The sequence below is a fragment of the Hylobates moloch genome, unplaced genomic scaffold (genome assembly GCF_009828535.3).
Source record: "Hylobates moloch isolate HMO894 unplaced genomic scaffold, HMol_V3 SCAFFOLD_18, whole genome shotgun sequence".
NCBI lineage: Eukaryota > Metazoa > Chordata > Mammalia > Primates > Hylobatidae > Hylobates > Hylobates moloch.
Window position 1 is genome coordinate 57,820,373 of NW_026652293.1, and position 17,750 is coordinate 57,838,122.

General features: G+C 43.9%; 1 protein-coding gene across 4 annotated transcripts in view; it reads left to right on the plus strand.

The window, feature by feature from the left end:
* Nucleotides 1-17,750, plus strand: part of LOC131381885 (uncharacterized) — an 84,685-nt gene that overhangs the window by 8,126 nt on the left and 58,809 nt on the right. The window contains exons 1-2 of one of the 4 annotated variants that reach the window (XR_009210914.1): nucleotides 10,094-10,895; nucleotides 15,489-15,861. The exons of 1 other annotated variant lie outside the window; for it this stretch is intronic. Coding sequence is in view for 1 of the 3 variants with exons in the window: in XM_058430938.1 (XP_058286921.1) it covers nucleotides 15,489-15,598 (110 nt within the window). In the remaining 2 variants the exon portion in view is untranslated. Of the gene's footprint in view, nucleotides 1-10,093; nucleotides 10,896-11,040; nucleotides 12,792-15,488; nucleotides 15,862-17,750 lie in introns of those variants that run through there. 2 more of the 4 variants (XR_009210915.1, XM_058430938.1) reach the window with 2 other exon arrangements.

Sequence of the window (17,750 nt, forward strand, 5' to 3'; positions counted from 1 at the left end):
GTTTAAATTCCTTAGGGGTTAAAAGAAAAAATGGAGCAAGTCCTATACATTCATTTTTGAACTTTTCCCTTTTTGGGTATATGAAACCTCGGCTCCTCACCTTTGAAGCCTGTATCATTTCATTAACCTAATTAGTAGTAGGTAGGTAAGCCCGTTAGGGGCACTAAAAGATTTTCTTTCCTCCAGAAGCTATCACAGGGGGTACCTGAATGCTTTGTACCAAAGGTATAGTTCATTTCTCCAAGAAATACTTGTTGAAACAGACATTATGTCCAGTAGGGATAGCACACTAAGCTAGGCATTAACTTGGAGATTTATCAGTTTAGGACACTTCATCTTGAAATGGCAAAGCAAGGCGAGAAGGAGGAAATGATTTTTCTTTCCCTGTGAACTGAGAAGGCTCCCAAACCTGGAGGGCTTCCTGGGAGACACATTAAGTCAGAAGGCCCTAGCCAGGTTTATATTTACAACTACTTGCATCTATCTAATGAGGGTTTCTAAACTGTGTAGGCCTGTGGTAGTCTAGATCCCTGGAATAAGAGCCAGACTTGATTTATACGGGAATTCATACTTGATTACTCCATTAGCAGCTCCAGCTAGGTCAGCTGGCAAAGGAAGCCACAGATAACTAACTGAGATGAGGCTCGATAGCATAAGCTTGATATCTAGGGACAAGACAGGAAAGGTCAGCTCAGGGAGAATACAGGAGCTTCTTTTAAGAGTCTTCTGTTTTAGACAAAGCAACCGGGCTACCTAGAGACCTTACCTTGGCATACACCCCAAAGAATATAGGTAAATGAATGCTCTGCCCAATTATTTATATATATATATATATATATGTATTTTAGGCTGCTTCTCTGAGAGTAGAGACACTGTCGCCTGTGCTGGTCAGTGTGCAGATGTGGTTTGGGATGTCCTCTGTTTCAGAGACTGCGTGATAGTGAGGGGATAGCCAAGATGATTTCTTGAGGTCCCTATAGCCTAGGGATTCAGTGTTTATGGAAGCTGCATTGCTACTACATAATCTTATTTGATTAGCCCAGGTAGGGGCAGAAGACAAGAGTCATAAATAGGCAAACAGTATAAAACCTTGGATTTGTTCTAGATTTTTAAAAAGTTTTATTATGCAGTATTTTAAACATACATGAAGGTAAAGAGATGGTGTAGCAATTCCCATGTCCCCACCATCCAGCTATGATAGCTATCATCTATGCTTGTGTTATCTGTCCTCTCTCCGGATTATTTTGAAGTAAATCCAGGATATTATTTATTTATAATATATTTACTTATACTTCAGTATATAGCTCTAAAAGATAAAATCTTCTTTTGAAAATATTGCCTTAATACCATCATCACACCTAAAAAATTAATATTGTCATCAGATACGCAGTTAATCTCAAAATTTTCCAACTGTCTCACAATTTCTTTTAACAGCTGGCTTGTATGAAGCAGGATCTAAGAAAGGCCCACATGTGGCATTTGTTTTTTATTTTATTTTTTTTATTTTTGAGACTGAGTCTCGCTCTGTTGCCTAGGCTGGAGTGCAGTGGCTCACTGCAACCTCTGCCTCCTGGGTTCAAGTGATTCTCCTGCCTCAGCCTCCCGAGCAGCTGGCTCGTGCCACCACACCCAGCTAATTTTTGTATTTTCAGTAGAGGCGGGGTTTCACCATATTGGCCAGGCTGGTCTCAAACTCCGGACCGTGTGATCCACCCTCCTCGGCCTTCCAAAGTGCCGAGATTACAGGCTTGAGCCACTGCGCCCTGCTGGTTTCTTTTTCTTTTAGACGGAATCTTGCTCTGTCACTCCGGGTGGAGTGCAGTAGCGCCATCTCGGCTCACTGCAACCTTTGACTCCCGGGTTCAAGCAATTCTCCTGCCTCAGTCTTTTGAATGGATGGGATTACAGGCGTGCGTCACCACGCCTGGCTAATTTTTGTATTTTTAGTGTAGATGAGGTTTCACCATGTTGGTCAGGCTGGTCTCAAACTCCTGACCTCGTGATCTGCCTGCCTCGGCCTCCCAAAGTGCTGGGATTACAGGCATAAGCCACCACACCTGGCCCTGTTTTTTTTTTTTTTTTTTTTTTTTTTTAGTAAACATCTTTATTAAAGTATAATATGTAGAAAGGAGAATATACATCCTTAATTGTACAACTCAGTTTTTTCTAGTGAATGTACCTGTGAAACCATCACCCAGGTCATGAAATAGAACTTCACCAGGACCCCAATAGTATCTTATTGTAGTTTTAATTTGCATTTCTCTGATGACTAATGGTGTGTGTATATAAATACATAAGTGTATATATAGTCCTACATATATGTATGTCTATATACATATTTTGCTATTTGGATGTTTTCTTTTGTGAAGTGCCTTTTCAAATCTTTTGCTTGTTCCTCTTCTTTTAAGATTGTGTTGCCTTTTGGCCGGGTGTGGTGGCTCACACCTATAATCTCAGCACTTTGGGAGGCCAAGGTGGGTGGGTCACCTGAGGTCAGGAGTTCGAAATCAGCCTGGCCAACATGGTGAAACCCTGTCTCTACTAAAAATACGAAAATTAGCCAGGCCTGGTGGCGCATGCCTGTAATCCCAGCTACTTGGGAGTCTGAGGCAGGAGAGTCGCTTGAACCTGGGAGGTGGAGGTTGCAGTGAGCTGAGATCATGCCACTGCATTCCAGCTTCGGTGACCAAGTGGGACTGTGTTTTTTTAAAAAAAAAAAAAGGATGGTGTTGCCTTTCTATTATTAATTTGTGGAATTCTGTGTATATTCTGGATGTGAGTCCTTTGTTGGATGTATGTACTGTAAATTTATTTTCCCTCTGTGTGGTTTGCTTTTGCTCTCTTAATGTTGTCTTGATGAACAGAAGTTCTTAATGAAATCCAGTTCATCAGTTGTTCTCTTTATGGTTTGTGCTTTTTGTGTTTTACTTTAGAAGTCATTTCGTGTCCTCAAGGGCATAAAGATATTCTTCTGTGTTATATCCTCTGGAAGTTTCAGTGTTTTGCCTTTCATGTTTATGTCTACAACCATTCTGGAATTTAATTTTCTGACTGGTGTGAGGTAGGGGCCACGGTTCATTGTTTTTCCATGTGAATGTCCGGTTGACCCACACCACAGGGTAAAGAAAATCCTTTCCCCTCTATCTTGCAGTGGTGTTGTTATAAATTAGAGCACTGTACATGAGTGGGTGTGTTTCTAAACTCTCTGCTCAATTGCTGTATTCACATATCTTTATGTTTTAACTGGCAAAAGTTTGTGCTAATAGCATACTGACTTACTTACTGCTGTAATTTTATAATAAGTTTGCCATTTGGTAGTATAATTATTTCAACTTTTTTTTTTTTTTTGTCAGTATAGTCTTGGCTATTCTTGGCCCCTTTGCATTTCATATAAAGTATAGACTCATCAATTTCCACAAAACAATTTGTGAAATTTTGATTGGAACTGCATTAAATCTTTGGGTCAATTTTGGGAGAGCAGACATCTTTATAACATTGAATCTTTGTGTCTAGGAATATGGCATGTTTCTCTACTTATATAGTTCTTTAAGTCTTTAATTTTTCTTAGTAACGTTTCATGGTTTTCTGTGTAGAAGTCTTGTACATCTTTTTCCTAGGTATCGGATGTTTTTTGATGCTAACGTAAATGGTATGTTTGAAATTTCATTTTTCTGTTCCTCTCCTAATGTTAAGACTATGAACAGGGACTTCATCATCAAAGATGAACGCCCACATCAGTAGTATTCTTTAGTCTTGAGTTAAGGAGCTTCATTTAAAAGTCTACTGTTAAGCCGGGCGCGGTGGCTCACGCTTGTAATCCCAGCACTTTGGGAGGCCGAGGCGGGCGGATCACGAGGTCAGGAGATCGAGACCACAGTGAAACCCTGTCTCTACTAAAAATACAAAAAATTAGCCGGGCGTGGTGGCGGGCGCCTGTAGTCCCAGCTACTCGGAGAGGCTGAGGCAGGAGAATGGCATGAACCTGGGAGGCGGAGCTTGCAGTGAGCCGAGACTGCGCCACTGCACTCCAGCCTGGGCGACAGAGCAAGACTCCGTCTCAAAAAAAAAAAAAAATAAAAAAATAAAAAAATAAAAAAAATAAAAGTCTACTGTTAAAAGACTCAAATTAAGTCTAAATTCCACTTAGAAATAATTTAATGATATAGCTGGTGTTCCATTATTTTTAAAGAATCAGATTTAAATTCCCCCTTTGGAAGCACTGGGAAGAGGGGGACTCAAAGAAGTCTATCTAGGTGAGGAAGGAAAGAGTCTCCTGGGCAGAACTCATCCTAAGGGAGCTGGCGCCAGACTGGACCCAGCTGAGCCCGTAACAAAGCCCTGAGGGAGGGAGGGTAGATGGTGTCAGTCACTCACTTGCCTTCTAGCGTGGGTGCCCATGGGCTCATAGCTCATCTCAGTCCTTTGGAGGATGGCATAAAAAGGGAGGGCTGCAAGTAAAAATGTAAAGAACTTTTAGGAATTGTGTTAGGGTTCTCCCGAGAGACAGAACCAATAGGATAGATCTAGATCTATAGATATATGGGAGGAGGGTTATTAGGGAATTGGCTCACTGAATTCTGGAGGCTGAGAAGCCCCTCAATAGGGTGCATCTGCAAGCGGGAGCCCCTGGGATGCTGGTAGTGTGGCTCAGTCCAAGTCTGAAAGCCCTAGAACTAGGGAAGCTGATGGTGTACTTCTCAATCTGAAGTCAAAGGCCCAAGAACCTAGGGGGCTGCTGGTGTAAGTCCTGGAGTCCCAAGGCCAGAGAGCCTGGAGTTCTGATGACTGAGGGCAGGAGGAGGAGAGTGTCCCAGCTCCAGGAGAGAGGAAATCCTTTATTCTGCTTTTTTTGTTCTATCTGGGTCCCCAGCCAGTTGGATGGTACCCGCCCACATTGAGGGTGGGTCTTCCCCACTCAGTCCACTGACTCACACACCAGTCTCCTGTGGAAACCCTGGCAGACACACCCAGAAACAGTGCTTCACCAGTTCTCTATTCCTTAATCCAGTCAGGTTGGCACCTAAAATTAACCATCATAGTGGTAATTTCAGAAAACACTGGACATAAGCTGTACCTGCCTTTGATGTCATATTACAAAGAGGGCATTGTCCCTTACCTTATAATAAACCCCCATTGCTTTGGCAACTTATGGCAGGACCACCAGAGGTGTCCCCATGGCCAGTAGGAGCGAAGGTAGTAGAAATAATAGCTGGCATTTATTCAATGCCTGCTCTGCTTTAGGCACTATTCAAAGTACTTTATAAATATTAACCCATTTTGTCACCACAAGCACCTCCACAAGGTAGGCTAGAGGTTAGTTAATGAAAATAATAACATGATTATTATTTTTACAAGGGTGGAAACTAAGGCACAGAGGGGCTAAATAATTTGCCCAGGGTCACACAGCTCGTCAAGGGCAAAGCCAGGATTCCAACCTAAGCTGGCAGTCACTAGAGCCCATGCTCTTAACATTATATAGTCTTTCAAGTGGCAGCAGCAGATGGGGGCTGGAGGAGGAGAAAATGGATAAACTCAGCCAGGCATGGTGGCGGATGCCTGTAGTCCCAGCTGCTTGGGAGGCTGAAGTGGGAGGATTGCTTGAGCCCAGGAGGTTGAGGCTGCAATGAGCTGTGATCGTGCCACTGTACTCCAGCCTGGATGACAGAGCAAGATCCTGTCTTTCAAAAAACACACAAAAAAAATCAGAAATAAACTGGAGATCCTCACAGAGCATCTTGATAGATAGCTGACTGTACTTGCTTTTGAGTACCTGTGAGATGTCCCTTGAGGACTGTCAGAATTATCTTGGAATGGAAGTGGGGCTACTTTGGAAGAGGCTGGGGTTAAATTAGCAATTAAAGTCAAGAAAAATGAAACAGGGGAGGTAATTATAATTTGATCTTTAGATCAGATTCAGACTTAAGAAACATTACATCCATTGATGTTTTCAAGTTTGTCACCTTAAAGTTTTCTTGGAGTAAGCGGGATCATGACTTCTGATCTGTTCTTTCTCTGAGGTGACAGGCACATCTATATTTAGACCAATAGTCATGCGTCCATGGTGATGGATCAGTGTGTGCCTCCCAAAATGGCCGTGCAGTGCAATCCCACGTGTATCGTTTTGAACAGATAAATCACCAGCACTGCACATTTGATGTACACACACCAGAGGGACTTCTGTATGCATTTACTTATTCAGCAGATAAACTCATATTTATGCTAGGACCATAGATAGCCACTTGGGCAAGTATCCATGAGCTCATGCAAGCAAGCAGACTCAGATTCAGTCACCTCACAGGCAGAGTGAATTTAGAGCTCCAGAGGCCTCGTGCCTGCCTGAGAGCTATTCATTTCCATGAAGAACGTCACAATTTCTCCCACTGACAGGAATCAGAAGCTGGGATTCTTTTTTTTTTTTTTTTTTCGAGATGGAGTTTCGCTCTTTTTGCCCAGGCTGGAGTGCAATGGCATGATCTTGGCTCACTGCAACCTCCACCTCTCAGGTTCAAGCGATTCTCCTGCCTCAGCCTCCCGAGTAGCTGGGATTACAGGCGCCTGCCACCACAACCAGCTTATTTTTTGTATTTTTAGTAGAGACGGAGTTTCACCATATTGGCCAGGATGGTCTCGATCTCTTGACCACGTGATCCGCCTGCCTCGGCCTCCCAAAGTGCTGGGATTACAGGTGTGAGCCACCGCGCCCGGCCAGAAACTGGGATTCTCTTTAACCCCATCCATTCTTTCATCTCCCGAATCTCCTGTGTCACTAAGCTCTATTGATCCTACCCTTTTCATAGCTTTTAATCTGTCTCCTCTCTTCCATCTCCATTGCCACTAATAGTTTGGGTTTACATCCTTTTATTCCACCTGGATTAGACAGTAGCCTTCTAAATGTTTTGTTCCTTTCTCTAATTTGTTGCCGTCACTGCTACCAAAATTATTATTATTATTTTTTTCCAAGAGAGGGGGTCTTGCCGTGTCACCCAGTCTGGAGTGCAGTGGGGCGATCATAGCTCACTGCTGGCTTGAATTCCTAGGCTCAAGTGATCCTCCCACCTCAGCCTCCTGAGCTGGGACTACAAGCACGCACCACCACCCCCGGCTACAAAATTATCTTTATAAAGCATGAAACCTTTATGTCACTTCCCTACTTAAAACTATGTAAAATGATTTCAGTGGCCCTCACTGCTTACATGATAAAATCTAATGTCCAGGTACTGGTCTGCATGGCTTCTTAAGAACTGGCCCATGCCTCTCTTTGGAGGCCCAGTCTCCCTCAAGTCCCTTGCCTGTAGCTCCAGTCACACCAGACCTCTTGGGGCTCCTGGAACCTGTGGCCTGCTTTCAGTTGTGGATATTTGCTGAATGGATTCTTCCATTCATCCAAACCATCCGTTCTTTCAACACACACACACACACACACACACACACGTATATACACACATACACACATTATACACACACACACACACACACACACACACGTATATATTATTGGGAAGCCCCCTGAGCCAGAATAGGTTCAGAGACTCCCTCAACAAATATTTTTTGAGCACTTGCTCTATGCAAGACACTTCTAGGTGCTAGAAATATACAGTGAACAAGACACAAAATCTTTATTTCCATGGAGCTCATATTCTTATAAGCTTACACAAACTTATATTCTAGTCTTATATTGTGTCTTCTAGGGAAGACCAACAAAAAGAAATAAATAAACAGGAAATGCATCAAAAAGAAACAGGAAATGTATCAGGTGGCGTGACGATGTGATATGCTAGGCAGAGATTTAAAGTAGGATCACATGACACAGTGCGTGGGAAGACCCCGTCTACTGAATGGCCAGGGAGGGCCTCTCTCAGGGGTACCCTTGAGGCTGAGATCTGAATGAACTACTCTCGTGAAGATCAGGGTAAAGAGCATTCCAGGCAGAGGGAACAGATAATACAAAGGACTTAGGGTAAGAACGAACTGACTTTTAGAATAAACACCCTGGTTAGCTAAAGCCAGGGCATTAAAAGGACGCAATGAAGAAAATGCCTCTAAGGGAGATAGAACTGAAGAGAGATCATAGCTGGTTGTGGAGCCAAAGGTAAATTATTCTTTAAGACGTACTAGATATTTATTGGCAGCTGCTAATAGCAAAATAAAAAAGGTCCTGTTGTTCACAACTGATGCACAAAAGTACTTAGGAATGTAGGGAGCAGACACCCCCTCCACATCTCACTTGGAGCCATGCGATCTGTGTCAAGATGGCCTGTGTGAAGAGCCACCAGTTATAGTTCATGTGGGTTTCCATTATTCTTTGGGCCTTCACTTTGCCCAAGGCACACAGTTAATATAACCACAAGAATGTGAACACTTTTATTTGTTCTGAAATATGCTTTTAACCTTTACAGTGGGAAAGGCCCTTAATTTATCTATTCCTTATTATTTTCCAGCCTCCTACTTTCTATTTCCTTTCTGTGCTCCCTGAAAAACAAGATGCCATGTCCAAAATCCTGTGTGCCTTTGTGCAGGGCAAAGCCATGTCCTCGTGCACAGTCATGGGGCATGGCCGAGGGTTATGTAACAAGAGCTGTTCCTAGTGCAGTTGGCTCCTGCAGGAGACCATGATGTGGCAACTACAAAGCTCATCGCAGGTAGGCTGAGCATGAACTTGCCAAGCAAGAGCTGTGGCTCGGGGCAGCCTCTTGGTCAGCTTTGTTCTGACTCAGAATTATTCCCTTGAAACGCTGGGTTTGGGTTCAAAAGACCCAAGAGTTCTGTTTCATAGAGGGGTGCTCCTGCCAGAGTCATGATATACTAGAGATCCATACTTTTTTTCTCTCCCCAGTGGGTGGGTAGATACTGGAAACTAGTTCTGTTCTGATAAAAGTGTTCCCATTCTTGTGGTTTGTTAACCGAATAGCTTGGTCACACCAAGGCTGTGTCTAGACAATGTAATAGAGCCTGCTATGGCACAATGATCTAGTTTTGTTTTTCATTTAATTATGTTCCTGGTTATTCTTGTCAATATTGACTATCTAGAAAACTTACTCACCCATATGCCATACTTTAGGATTGAAAGGAATTTTGGACCACTAAACTTTTCAGACAAGGCAATTGAGGCCCAGAATGATTAGGTCTTTGGCCCAGGGGAAGAAAGTAGGTTGGTGTCAGCTGGGTTTAACAGTCTTGGCTCCCTGACTTCCAGAACAGTTCTATCCCCAGTCAGATTGCTTCTAGTTAGTAAAGGGTAGCAAAGTGGTGACCCGATGACTTTTTCTTTTAAGCTAATAGTCCGTATTTAAAAATTGACAGATTACACGTGGGAATGTGGACTTCTGGTTTCCCTTCAAAGACTTGGATCCACACTTTTGAAAAACAGATGGTTGGCGTTCACAGTGGCTTCTGCTTCCATACAGGTTATGTGCTTTTCAAATTACCAGAGTCGCCACGCTTCCCTATTGCCTCCCAGATATTGAGGTTGACTGTCAGCTGCCACTTGTGGTACTGTTGTATTTATTTTTACTTTTGAAATTCCTCCATGTTGCACTATTATTTTTCTAATAGTAGAATTAAGACATAAGTGAACTATTTGCTTTACCAATGTCTTCTTCTTTTTTTTTTTTTTAAGCTGGAGTCTCACTCTGTTGCCTAGGCTGGTGTGCGGTGGCGCGCTCTCGGTTCACTGCAACCTCCACCTCCTGGGTTCAAGCAATTCTCTTGCCTCAGCCTCCCAAGTAGCTGGGATTATAGGCGCGCACCACCACACCCGGCTAACTTTTGTATTTTTGGTAGGGACAGGGTTTCACCGTGTTGGCCAGGCTGGTCTCAAACTCGTGACCTCAAGTGATCTATTTGGCACCTGTAGTCACTGGAGGTTGCAACTCTTATGCTAAGTTCTAACACCATAATCAGAAGAACTTGGGATATTTCACTGTGAGGTTGTTGTATACCTTTGACAAGGTTTTAAAATTTTTTTTTTTAATTTTTAGAGATAGGTTCTTGTTATATTGCCCAGATTGGAGTGCAGAGTGCAGGCTATTCATAGGCATGATCAAAGTGTACTACAGCCTCAAAATTGTGGGCTGAAGCCATCCTTCTGCCTCAGCCTCCTTCATGGCTGGGACTACAGGTGCCCTGCTACCTTTGACAAGTTTTGAAAGATTTTCGTAGCATTGAGGGGAGAAGAAAAGTGAAATAAAGAGAAGAAATGGGACCCTTCTTTATCCTCCCTCCCCTCAACAGAACTATTAAAACCCGAGATCAGTTTGTTTAGACACTGAGTCATATTGTCCAAAAGATTGCGCATTAAGAATCTCTGTCTTAACTTTAGGCAGAATTATCTTGAACTGTTCTAGTAGGATGGCAATCATGGCAGCACAGCTACTGGGGAAATTAGAACTGAGGTTTCCTCTCTTTCGTTTGCTGAAATAACAGCAAAACTGCTTGAAGAAAACACACTATATTATTCTAAGAAGTAAATTACAAATAAGCAACACCCAAAATGTCCCTCACTCATGGTTCCTTGGGTAAAAGGTGCTATGCTTTATCTACCCAATATTGTGAGTAGTATCATTTATAGGCTCATTTCTACTAGTGAGTTTTTTTTTTTTTCATATCTCTGCTTCTGGCTGTCCTTCCACTTTATCAACTAATATTTCTTTTGCAAAGCTAGGCGGCTCGGTAAGGTTAAAAATAATTCAGCTATATTGTGTTGAACATAATTGAAATGTCATAAACCATCCAGAGAGCAGGAGAACCAGTTCTCTCTTGTTTCTATCGGTGTAGTCTGTTTACATTTCTGGTCCCGTCACTGAAGCTTGGACTGAGAGACCTGGTGAGGAATGTTTCCTCTGGAGTTTCGACAGGCACAGCTATTTGTCACTGCCTCAGAAGCTGCGTGGCTGCAGGTGAGGAAGGCTGCCCTTATGGGAGGGATAATTATGGTCAGTGACCTGTCTGAGCTTGGCCTCACTCTGCACCCAAGCTTGTGACTGGCTCAGAAAGTCTTCTGCTTCTGTGTTCACATCAATTATTTCCTTCCTTGCTTTCTAGAAGAGAATCGGCCTCTGGTACTGGTGAAGAGACCGGAGATTTTCAGTCAGGCATTTTACCTGGCTGAGTGCAGGGCTTGGAGGTGGAGTCGCTTGTGGAAGGATTAAGTAGAGGGAGGAGTCACTGTCATTAGGATACCGTACACATGGCAAAACCAAATATAACCACCCACCTCCTCTGACTCACCTACTTAAAGCATGAATAACCTGGAGGGGATGGTGGCAAGCAGGTACAGAGATGCTCCTTGACTTTCAGTGGGGTTGTATCTCAATAAACCCATTGTAAGTAGAAAATATTGTAAGTCGAAAATGCATCTAATACACCTAACCTGCAGAACTTCATAGCTTAGCCTAGCCTACCTTAAACGTACTCAGAACACTACAGTAGCCTACAGTTGGGCAAAACCATCTAACACAAAGCCTATTATATAATAATGTCGAATATTATGTAATTGAATACTGTACAGAAAGTAAAAAACAGAATGGTTGTACGGGTACTCAAAGTATGGTTTCTACTGAATGTGTATTGCTTTCACACCATCATAAAGTTGAAAAATTGTAAGCTGAACCATCATAGGTCAGGGACCATCTGTATTTGAATGAGTGAGGTGGGGGCCTGAATCCACCCTCCTCCTCCCCTCACCACCCCATCCGTAAGATACACATTGATCAGTGAAGTCTGTCTTGGCCTTGTGAAACCCTTATCATCCGAATGGCCTAATGAAGTAGAACTTGTGACTGATAGGAAGACTTTGGAGAGGTTTGGAATGTTCTTTGACTTACCAGGAATCTGGTAGACCCAGGATTATCCAAATGTCACCAAACAGTAAGTTCAGTGCCCAGAGGGGATGTCCATTATTAACCCTTCCTTGAGGTAGACACATCCAGTGTAGATGAGGGTGATGCTGGGTGGTCCCTGCCCATGGCTTAGTCTGACCCTACTCAGGAAGGGGATATAATAGGAATAGCATTATGAGAGATTCTTTCTGTTCTGTACCCCTTATATGTTATAAGATAATGGAGGAAAATCTCAGTTGCCATAGCTGTGTCAGCCACATTAAAGCAACAGTTACTATATCAGTCATGGTAAATGAATGGAGGTCCAGATATAAACATTGTTTTACCATTTTATATTTTTATATGAAGCATTTGGCTTGAACCTTATGTTTGAAACATCAAACATAGTGTATTGTCATATTGAATATGAATACTACCAGTGTTTTAATAATAGCTGACATTATATGTGTGGCACCACAGGTGTATCATTTTAAATTCTCTATATATAGCATTTAAAGTGTATAGTGACTAAAGTAATTACTGTTGCTTCATGTGGTCAATATGGGATGTGCCAGTTTAGCAGATGTGGTTACTCAACTCACATAAAAAGGTCACCTTAATCTGTCAGAAATCGTGGAAGTCACATCTCAAGTAGGATTGAAACATGTATAACATGGTCCATGAAGAGGGAACTCTTTTCTTCCCCGCTCCCCTCTCCTCACACCACCTCCTGCTTCTTTTTACAAGCTATGCATCGTTCTGCATAGCAACGTTCCATCCACAAAAAGCTCCAGTGTGTAGGGGGTCTGAATCCTGTCTGATCTCTTCCCTAGCCCCATAGCTCAGACATGAGTTGTGGTCCAGGGAGCAGCCTAGACAAGTGCCAATGGGACATGTAAAGATTCCCCTTTCTTTTCTTTCTTTAAGTGTTTTTTGGAGACAGGGTCTCACTTTGTTGCCTGGGCTGGAGTGCGGTGGTGCAGTCACGGCTCACAGTAGCCTGGACTTCCCGGGCTCAAGCCATCCTCCCACCTCAGCTTCCCAAGCAGTTGGGACTATAAGTGCATGCCACCACGCCCAGCTAATTTTTGTATTTTTTGTAGAGATAGGATTGCACCATGTTGCTCAGGCTGGTCTCAAACCCCTGGCCTCATGAGATCCTCCCACCTCGGCCTCAGAAAGTGCTGGGATTACAGGCATGAGCCACTGTGCCCGGCCAAAGATTCCCCTGTCTTTTTGACACTCTTCAGCTGTGCCCTCCCAGGGAAGACATTAGCTCACTCTGCAGCCACTTGTGCCATTCTCGTTCCCTCCTTGCACAAGGCCTTGTCGTAACTGCTTCACTCTCCTGGTCTGCCAGTGCAGATATCAGTGATCCAAGAAGATACAGGAAGAGCCTTGTGTGGGAGTTGCCTGGAGCCCTCCATGGTATGTTGGCTCTGCAAGAGCTGGGCATGTGGTGCCAGGGAGTGGGAGCAGCAAGGCCACCCCGCTCAGGCCTCTGTCCTGGAGGAAGGGTGGCGTAACCACCCCTGGACGACAGCCTGGATGTGGTGAGGGGAGACGGTCCACGCCCTGCTCTCAAGCATGGAGGTCGAATGTTTCTAGGTCAGCAGCTCAGGACAGCAGGCAGGTCAGGCCTGGTAGAGGAAGTGCATGTGAGGAGTCAATGGGAAGTGAGTAAGAGATGGTGGTGGTAAACTAGGAGGTGCTCCTACAAACAGAATTGGATTTTCCCTTTTAAAACAAGGATGGCCGTAGCTGAGCCCTCCTCTCGTGTGTGTGTGTGTGTGTGTGTGTCCGTCCATGTCCTCTTCTGTTCTCTGCCCCTACTGAAGAAAGGAGATAGCTCTGGCTTCCAAAAGTAGCCTTGCAGCTGTAGGAGGACTGACTCTGCCTAGCCTTTACATTTCCCATGTAAAATTTAACAGTGCTTTCACAGAGCTTCTCTGAAGATCAAAGGGTACCCAACTGAATGTGAATCTGTGGTCTGGGGATTTTTTTTTTTTTTTTGTCTGTAGCTTCCCTTCCTCCCTCCCTGCAACCATAAGTAGACGAAATATTGGGCCAAAGGGCCAAGGAATCCTGTTAAGGGAGGAATCTCGCGGTCTCATTTCCAGCCAGGCACTTTTCTGTTCTTGTAACTTTCCAGTCATAATTTGGGGATTACTGTTGCTAACTCTGACACCTGGTGGTCATTTCAAAAACTGCACTCTGGAAGAATTAAACGTTCACTTTTATCATTTTTAGTTGTTTTTCCACCTCCAATGTCAGTGTCAATAATATGCATTTTATAAATTAGTGGTTATTGTTAGTTGAATGATCTATAAGTAAAATTCTTGCACATGCATTCAACAGAATACACTAGGATAGAAAATTTCTGAAAGGTATACCAGAAGCTATACATGCTGGTCCCTAGGGAGTGCAGCTAGGTGTGGGGAGGAAGCAGACTTATTTTACTTTATGCCAGTTAGTGCCTTCTGAAATGATCTTAAACAGAAATAGTGTATTCCTGTAATAATTATAGTGAAGTACTGCACTTGGGCAGGATATTCCCTTCCAGGGCTCCTACCCTCTCCTGGTTTTGCATCCAGGGACCTCCTCTGTGCTTTTGAATGTATTAAGGAGTGACGTACGGCTGGATTCACTCTGATCTCATTCACTGACAGTGGCGGGAGAGCCCAGAGCTGAGTAGAAACTGGTTCTGGAGCATCGTGTGGCTAGGGTGCCAAAGCCGAGAAAGGTCCTGTAGTCCCTGTATGGTCAGCAGTGAAGGCAGCAGTGCTCTGTCAGTATTGATTCTTCAGGGGCAGGCTGCCCACTTCCCGAAGTTATGCTTAGCAGAGGGGCTCTGGCTCACTCCCAGTCCCTCAGCCTGCCAGGTGTGAGGCTGCCAGGAGCCGATCGCACAAGGCTTGGCAAGGCAGATGCTCCCCAGCTCCTGACGTCAGAGAGAAGGGCTGGGATTGTGGCCTGCGGTTGGTAGGCAGGAGAGCCTGGTTTGATGACAGCAGCCACCCTTTGACTACCTTCTCTGTGGCTGTTACTGTCTGATTCCAACCTTCCACTGTTGAACAGACCTCCCACCACTTTCCTACTACTCCCCCTAATAACATACTGAACTCACTTTTATGAATTTGTTGAGACCTTACCACTTTTCAAGTGTGTGTTCAGGAACAGCAAACTTTTGTCTTGCTTGGATCCACCCACGTACACAACTCACCATGGGTATCAGACACACTGGGTAGCTGAGTGCTCAGAAGAAGATGCGAGGTATTCAAGGGAAGTGTCAGTGGGGTCTCCCAGTGCTGTTTGGTCCACAGTCAGGAGAGGCCCTGCTTGCACTTCTAATACAGTCCCGGAAAGACAGGGCCGGAACTTAAGAGGGAAGCTTTTTGCAGCAGCTTTTCAAGAAAAGGGGAACATTTTAGCACCATACTGTTATGTGGTCCTTGTACCCAGCGGCCCTGTTCAGCTCCAGTGATCAACTCTCTTAGGGCACACCCTCCAAGGTGCCTAAATGCCATCCCAGGATTGGTTCCAGTGTCTATTATCTGTTTGACTCCAAATGGCCAAACACCTGTCTTCCTCTCTGGTAGCCTGGCTTTTATCTTCTAGGACAGCCAAGGCCCTTCTCTTTGCCTTCCCCTCTTCCTTCCTTCTACTGCTTAGATCAAGTCTTCAGCAGACATCATGTGACCTTGAGGATGGATGTCACATGCTGGAGGAAACAGAAGGCCAAAACCCTGATGACTTCACAGAGCTGCCAAAACAGTTCCTGACTGTTTACTCCGGGTCTTTAACAAAGTGATGAAAAGAAATCCTTGCAGTATGAAAACAACTTTTCTATTCCATGGAGCCAAACCTCATTATAACAGATAACGTGACCCTCAGCAATATCCAAGTATTTTCCTGTTCTCATCTATACTATGGCAAAGGGGCAAATACCTCTCAGTAAAGAAAGAAATAACAACTTGTATCTTGGGCGAGGCATTTCTTCTGGTAGAACTCTGTACACAGAATAAAATAGATCTGTTTGTGCTTATCTTTCTCCTTAGAATTATTGAATTTGAAGTCTTTCCCAGGGTGGGGGTGGAGTGAAGCTGGGGTTTCATAAGCACATCGTAGTGTCTCTTAGCTTCCGTTTAAATATGCGGGTAGAGATGTGGAGGGCCCAGAAGTATCAGAGAGGAGAGACAGGCTGCTCTGATTGCCTTTGTAAAATGCACATTTGAGCTTGTGCAAAGCCCTGGGCCTGAGCTCAGAAAAAGCAAGGACAGGATTGAGGTTCTTGGTTTAGTTCCCCTGCACACCCTGGGTGGGGAGGGGTTGTTAGAGTCATGGAACCCCTATTTTTTTTTTTTGACCGGGTCTCGCTTGGTCACCCAGCCGGAGTGCAGAGGTACGTACACAGCTCACTGCAGCCTCAACTTCCTGGGCTCAAGCGATCTTCCTGCCTTAACCCCCTGGAGTTGCTGGAGCTACAGCCCCACGCCACTACACCTGGCTAACTTTTGTACTTTTTGTAGAGACAGGGTTTTGTCATATTGCCCAGGCTGCTCTCGAACTCCTGAGCTTGAGTTTAAGACCAGGTTGCTCAAGTGATCCACCCACCTCGGCCTCCCAGGGTGCTAGGATTACAGGCATGATCCACCCCTCCTGGTTTATCTTTCTTAAGCTTGGAGTCATCTTTTTAAAACAGCCACAATGAGGTATAATTGATATATAATACACTGCTTATATTTAAAGTGGATAATTTGATAAGTTTTGCCATATGTTTACATCTGTGAAACTGTCACCACAATCAACAGGGGGATCATATCCATCACCTACAAAAGTTTCTCAGGCCTCTTCCCCCTGAGAAAACCCTTCCCCTGGCAGCCACTGAACTGCTTTCTGTCCCTGCAGATTCGTTTGCATTTTCTTAAGTTTTATATAAATGGAATCATAGAGTACGTGCTCTTGTTTTGTCTGTCTTCTTTCACTCAGCATAATTATTTTTTAGATTCATGTGTCTTGTTGCGTGTGTCAATTCTTTTCTTTTTATTGATGAATAACATTCCATTATATGGATATACCACATCTGTACAGTTTGTTTAATCCGTTCACCTGTTGATGGACATTTGGATCACTTCCAATATTTGGCTATTAAAATAAAGCTACTCTGAACATTTGTGTATGTGCCTTTGTGTTATTCTTGGGTATATATCCAGGAGTAGAATGCTGGATCATGTGGTAGGTTTTTTGGGTTTTTTTTTAGATATGTGGTCTCATTTGGTCACCCAGGCTGGAGTGCAGTTGCGTGACTGTGGCTCACTATGGCCTTAAACTCCTGGGCACAAACAATCCTCCCACCTCAGCCTCCTGAGTAGCTGTGAGTAGCTGGGATTACAGGCGAGAGCCACTGCATCCAGCCAGTTATTTTTATTACGACTTTACCCTTAATTCATTGTATATTTAATTTAATTTAATTTAATTTTTTTGTGAGATGGAGTCTCACTCTGTCACCCAGGCTGGAGTGCAGTGGGGCAATCTCAGCTCACTACAACCTCCACCTCCTGGGTTCAAGAAATTCTTGTGCCTTGGCTTCCCGAGTAGCTGGGACTACAGCCCACCACCACACCCAGCTAATTTTTGTATTTTTAGTAAAGACGGGGTTTTGCCATGTTGGCCAAGCTGGTCTCGAACACGTGACCTCAAGTGACCCACCCACCTTGGCCTCCAAAAGTGCTTGGATTACAGGCATGAGCCACTGTGCCCGGCCTCCATTGTATATTTTAAACAAAGGATGTTATTAAACATATTTTTATTTATTAAACATATTTTTGATTCATTATACATTTTAAACAATGTGAGTTTATAGCCAGTATGACTTTTACTCCCCTTTCTTTAAGGGGAGATAAGCACACCAGTATTCTATAGAATAGTATCAGC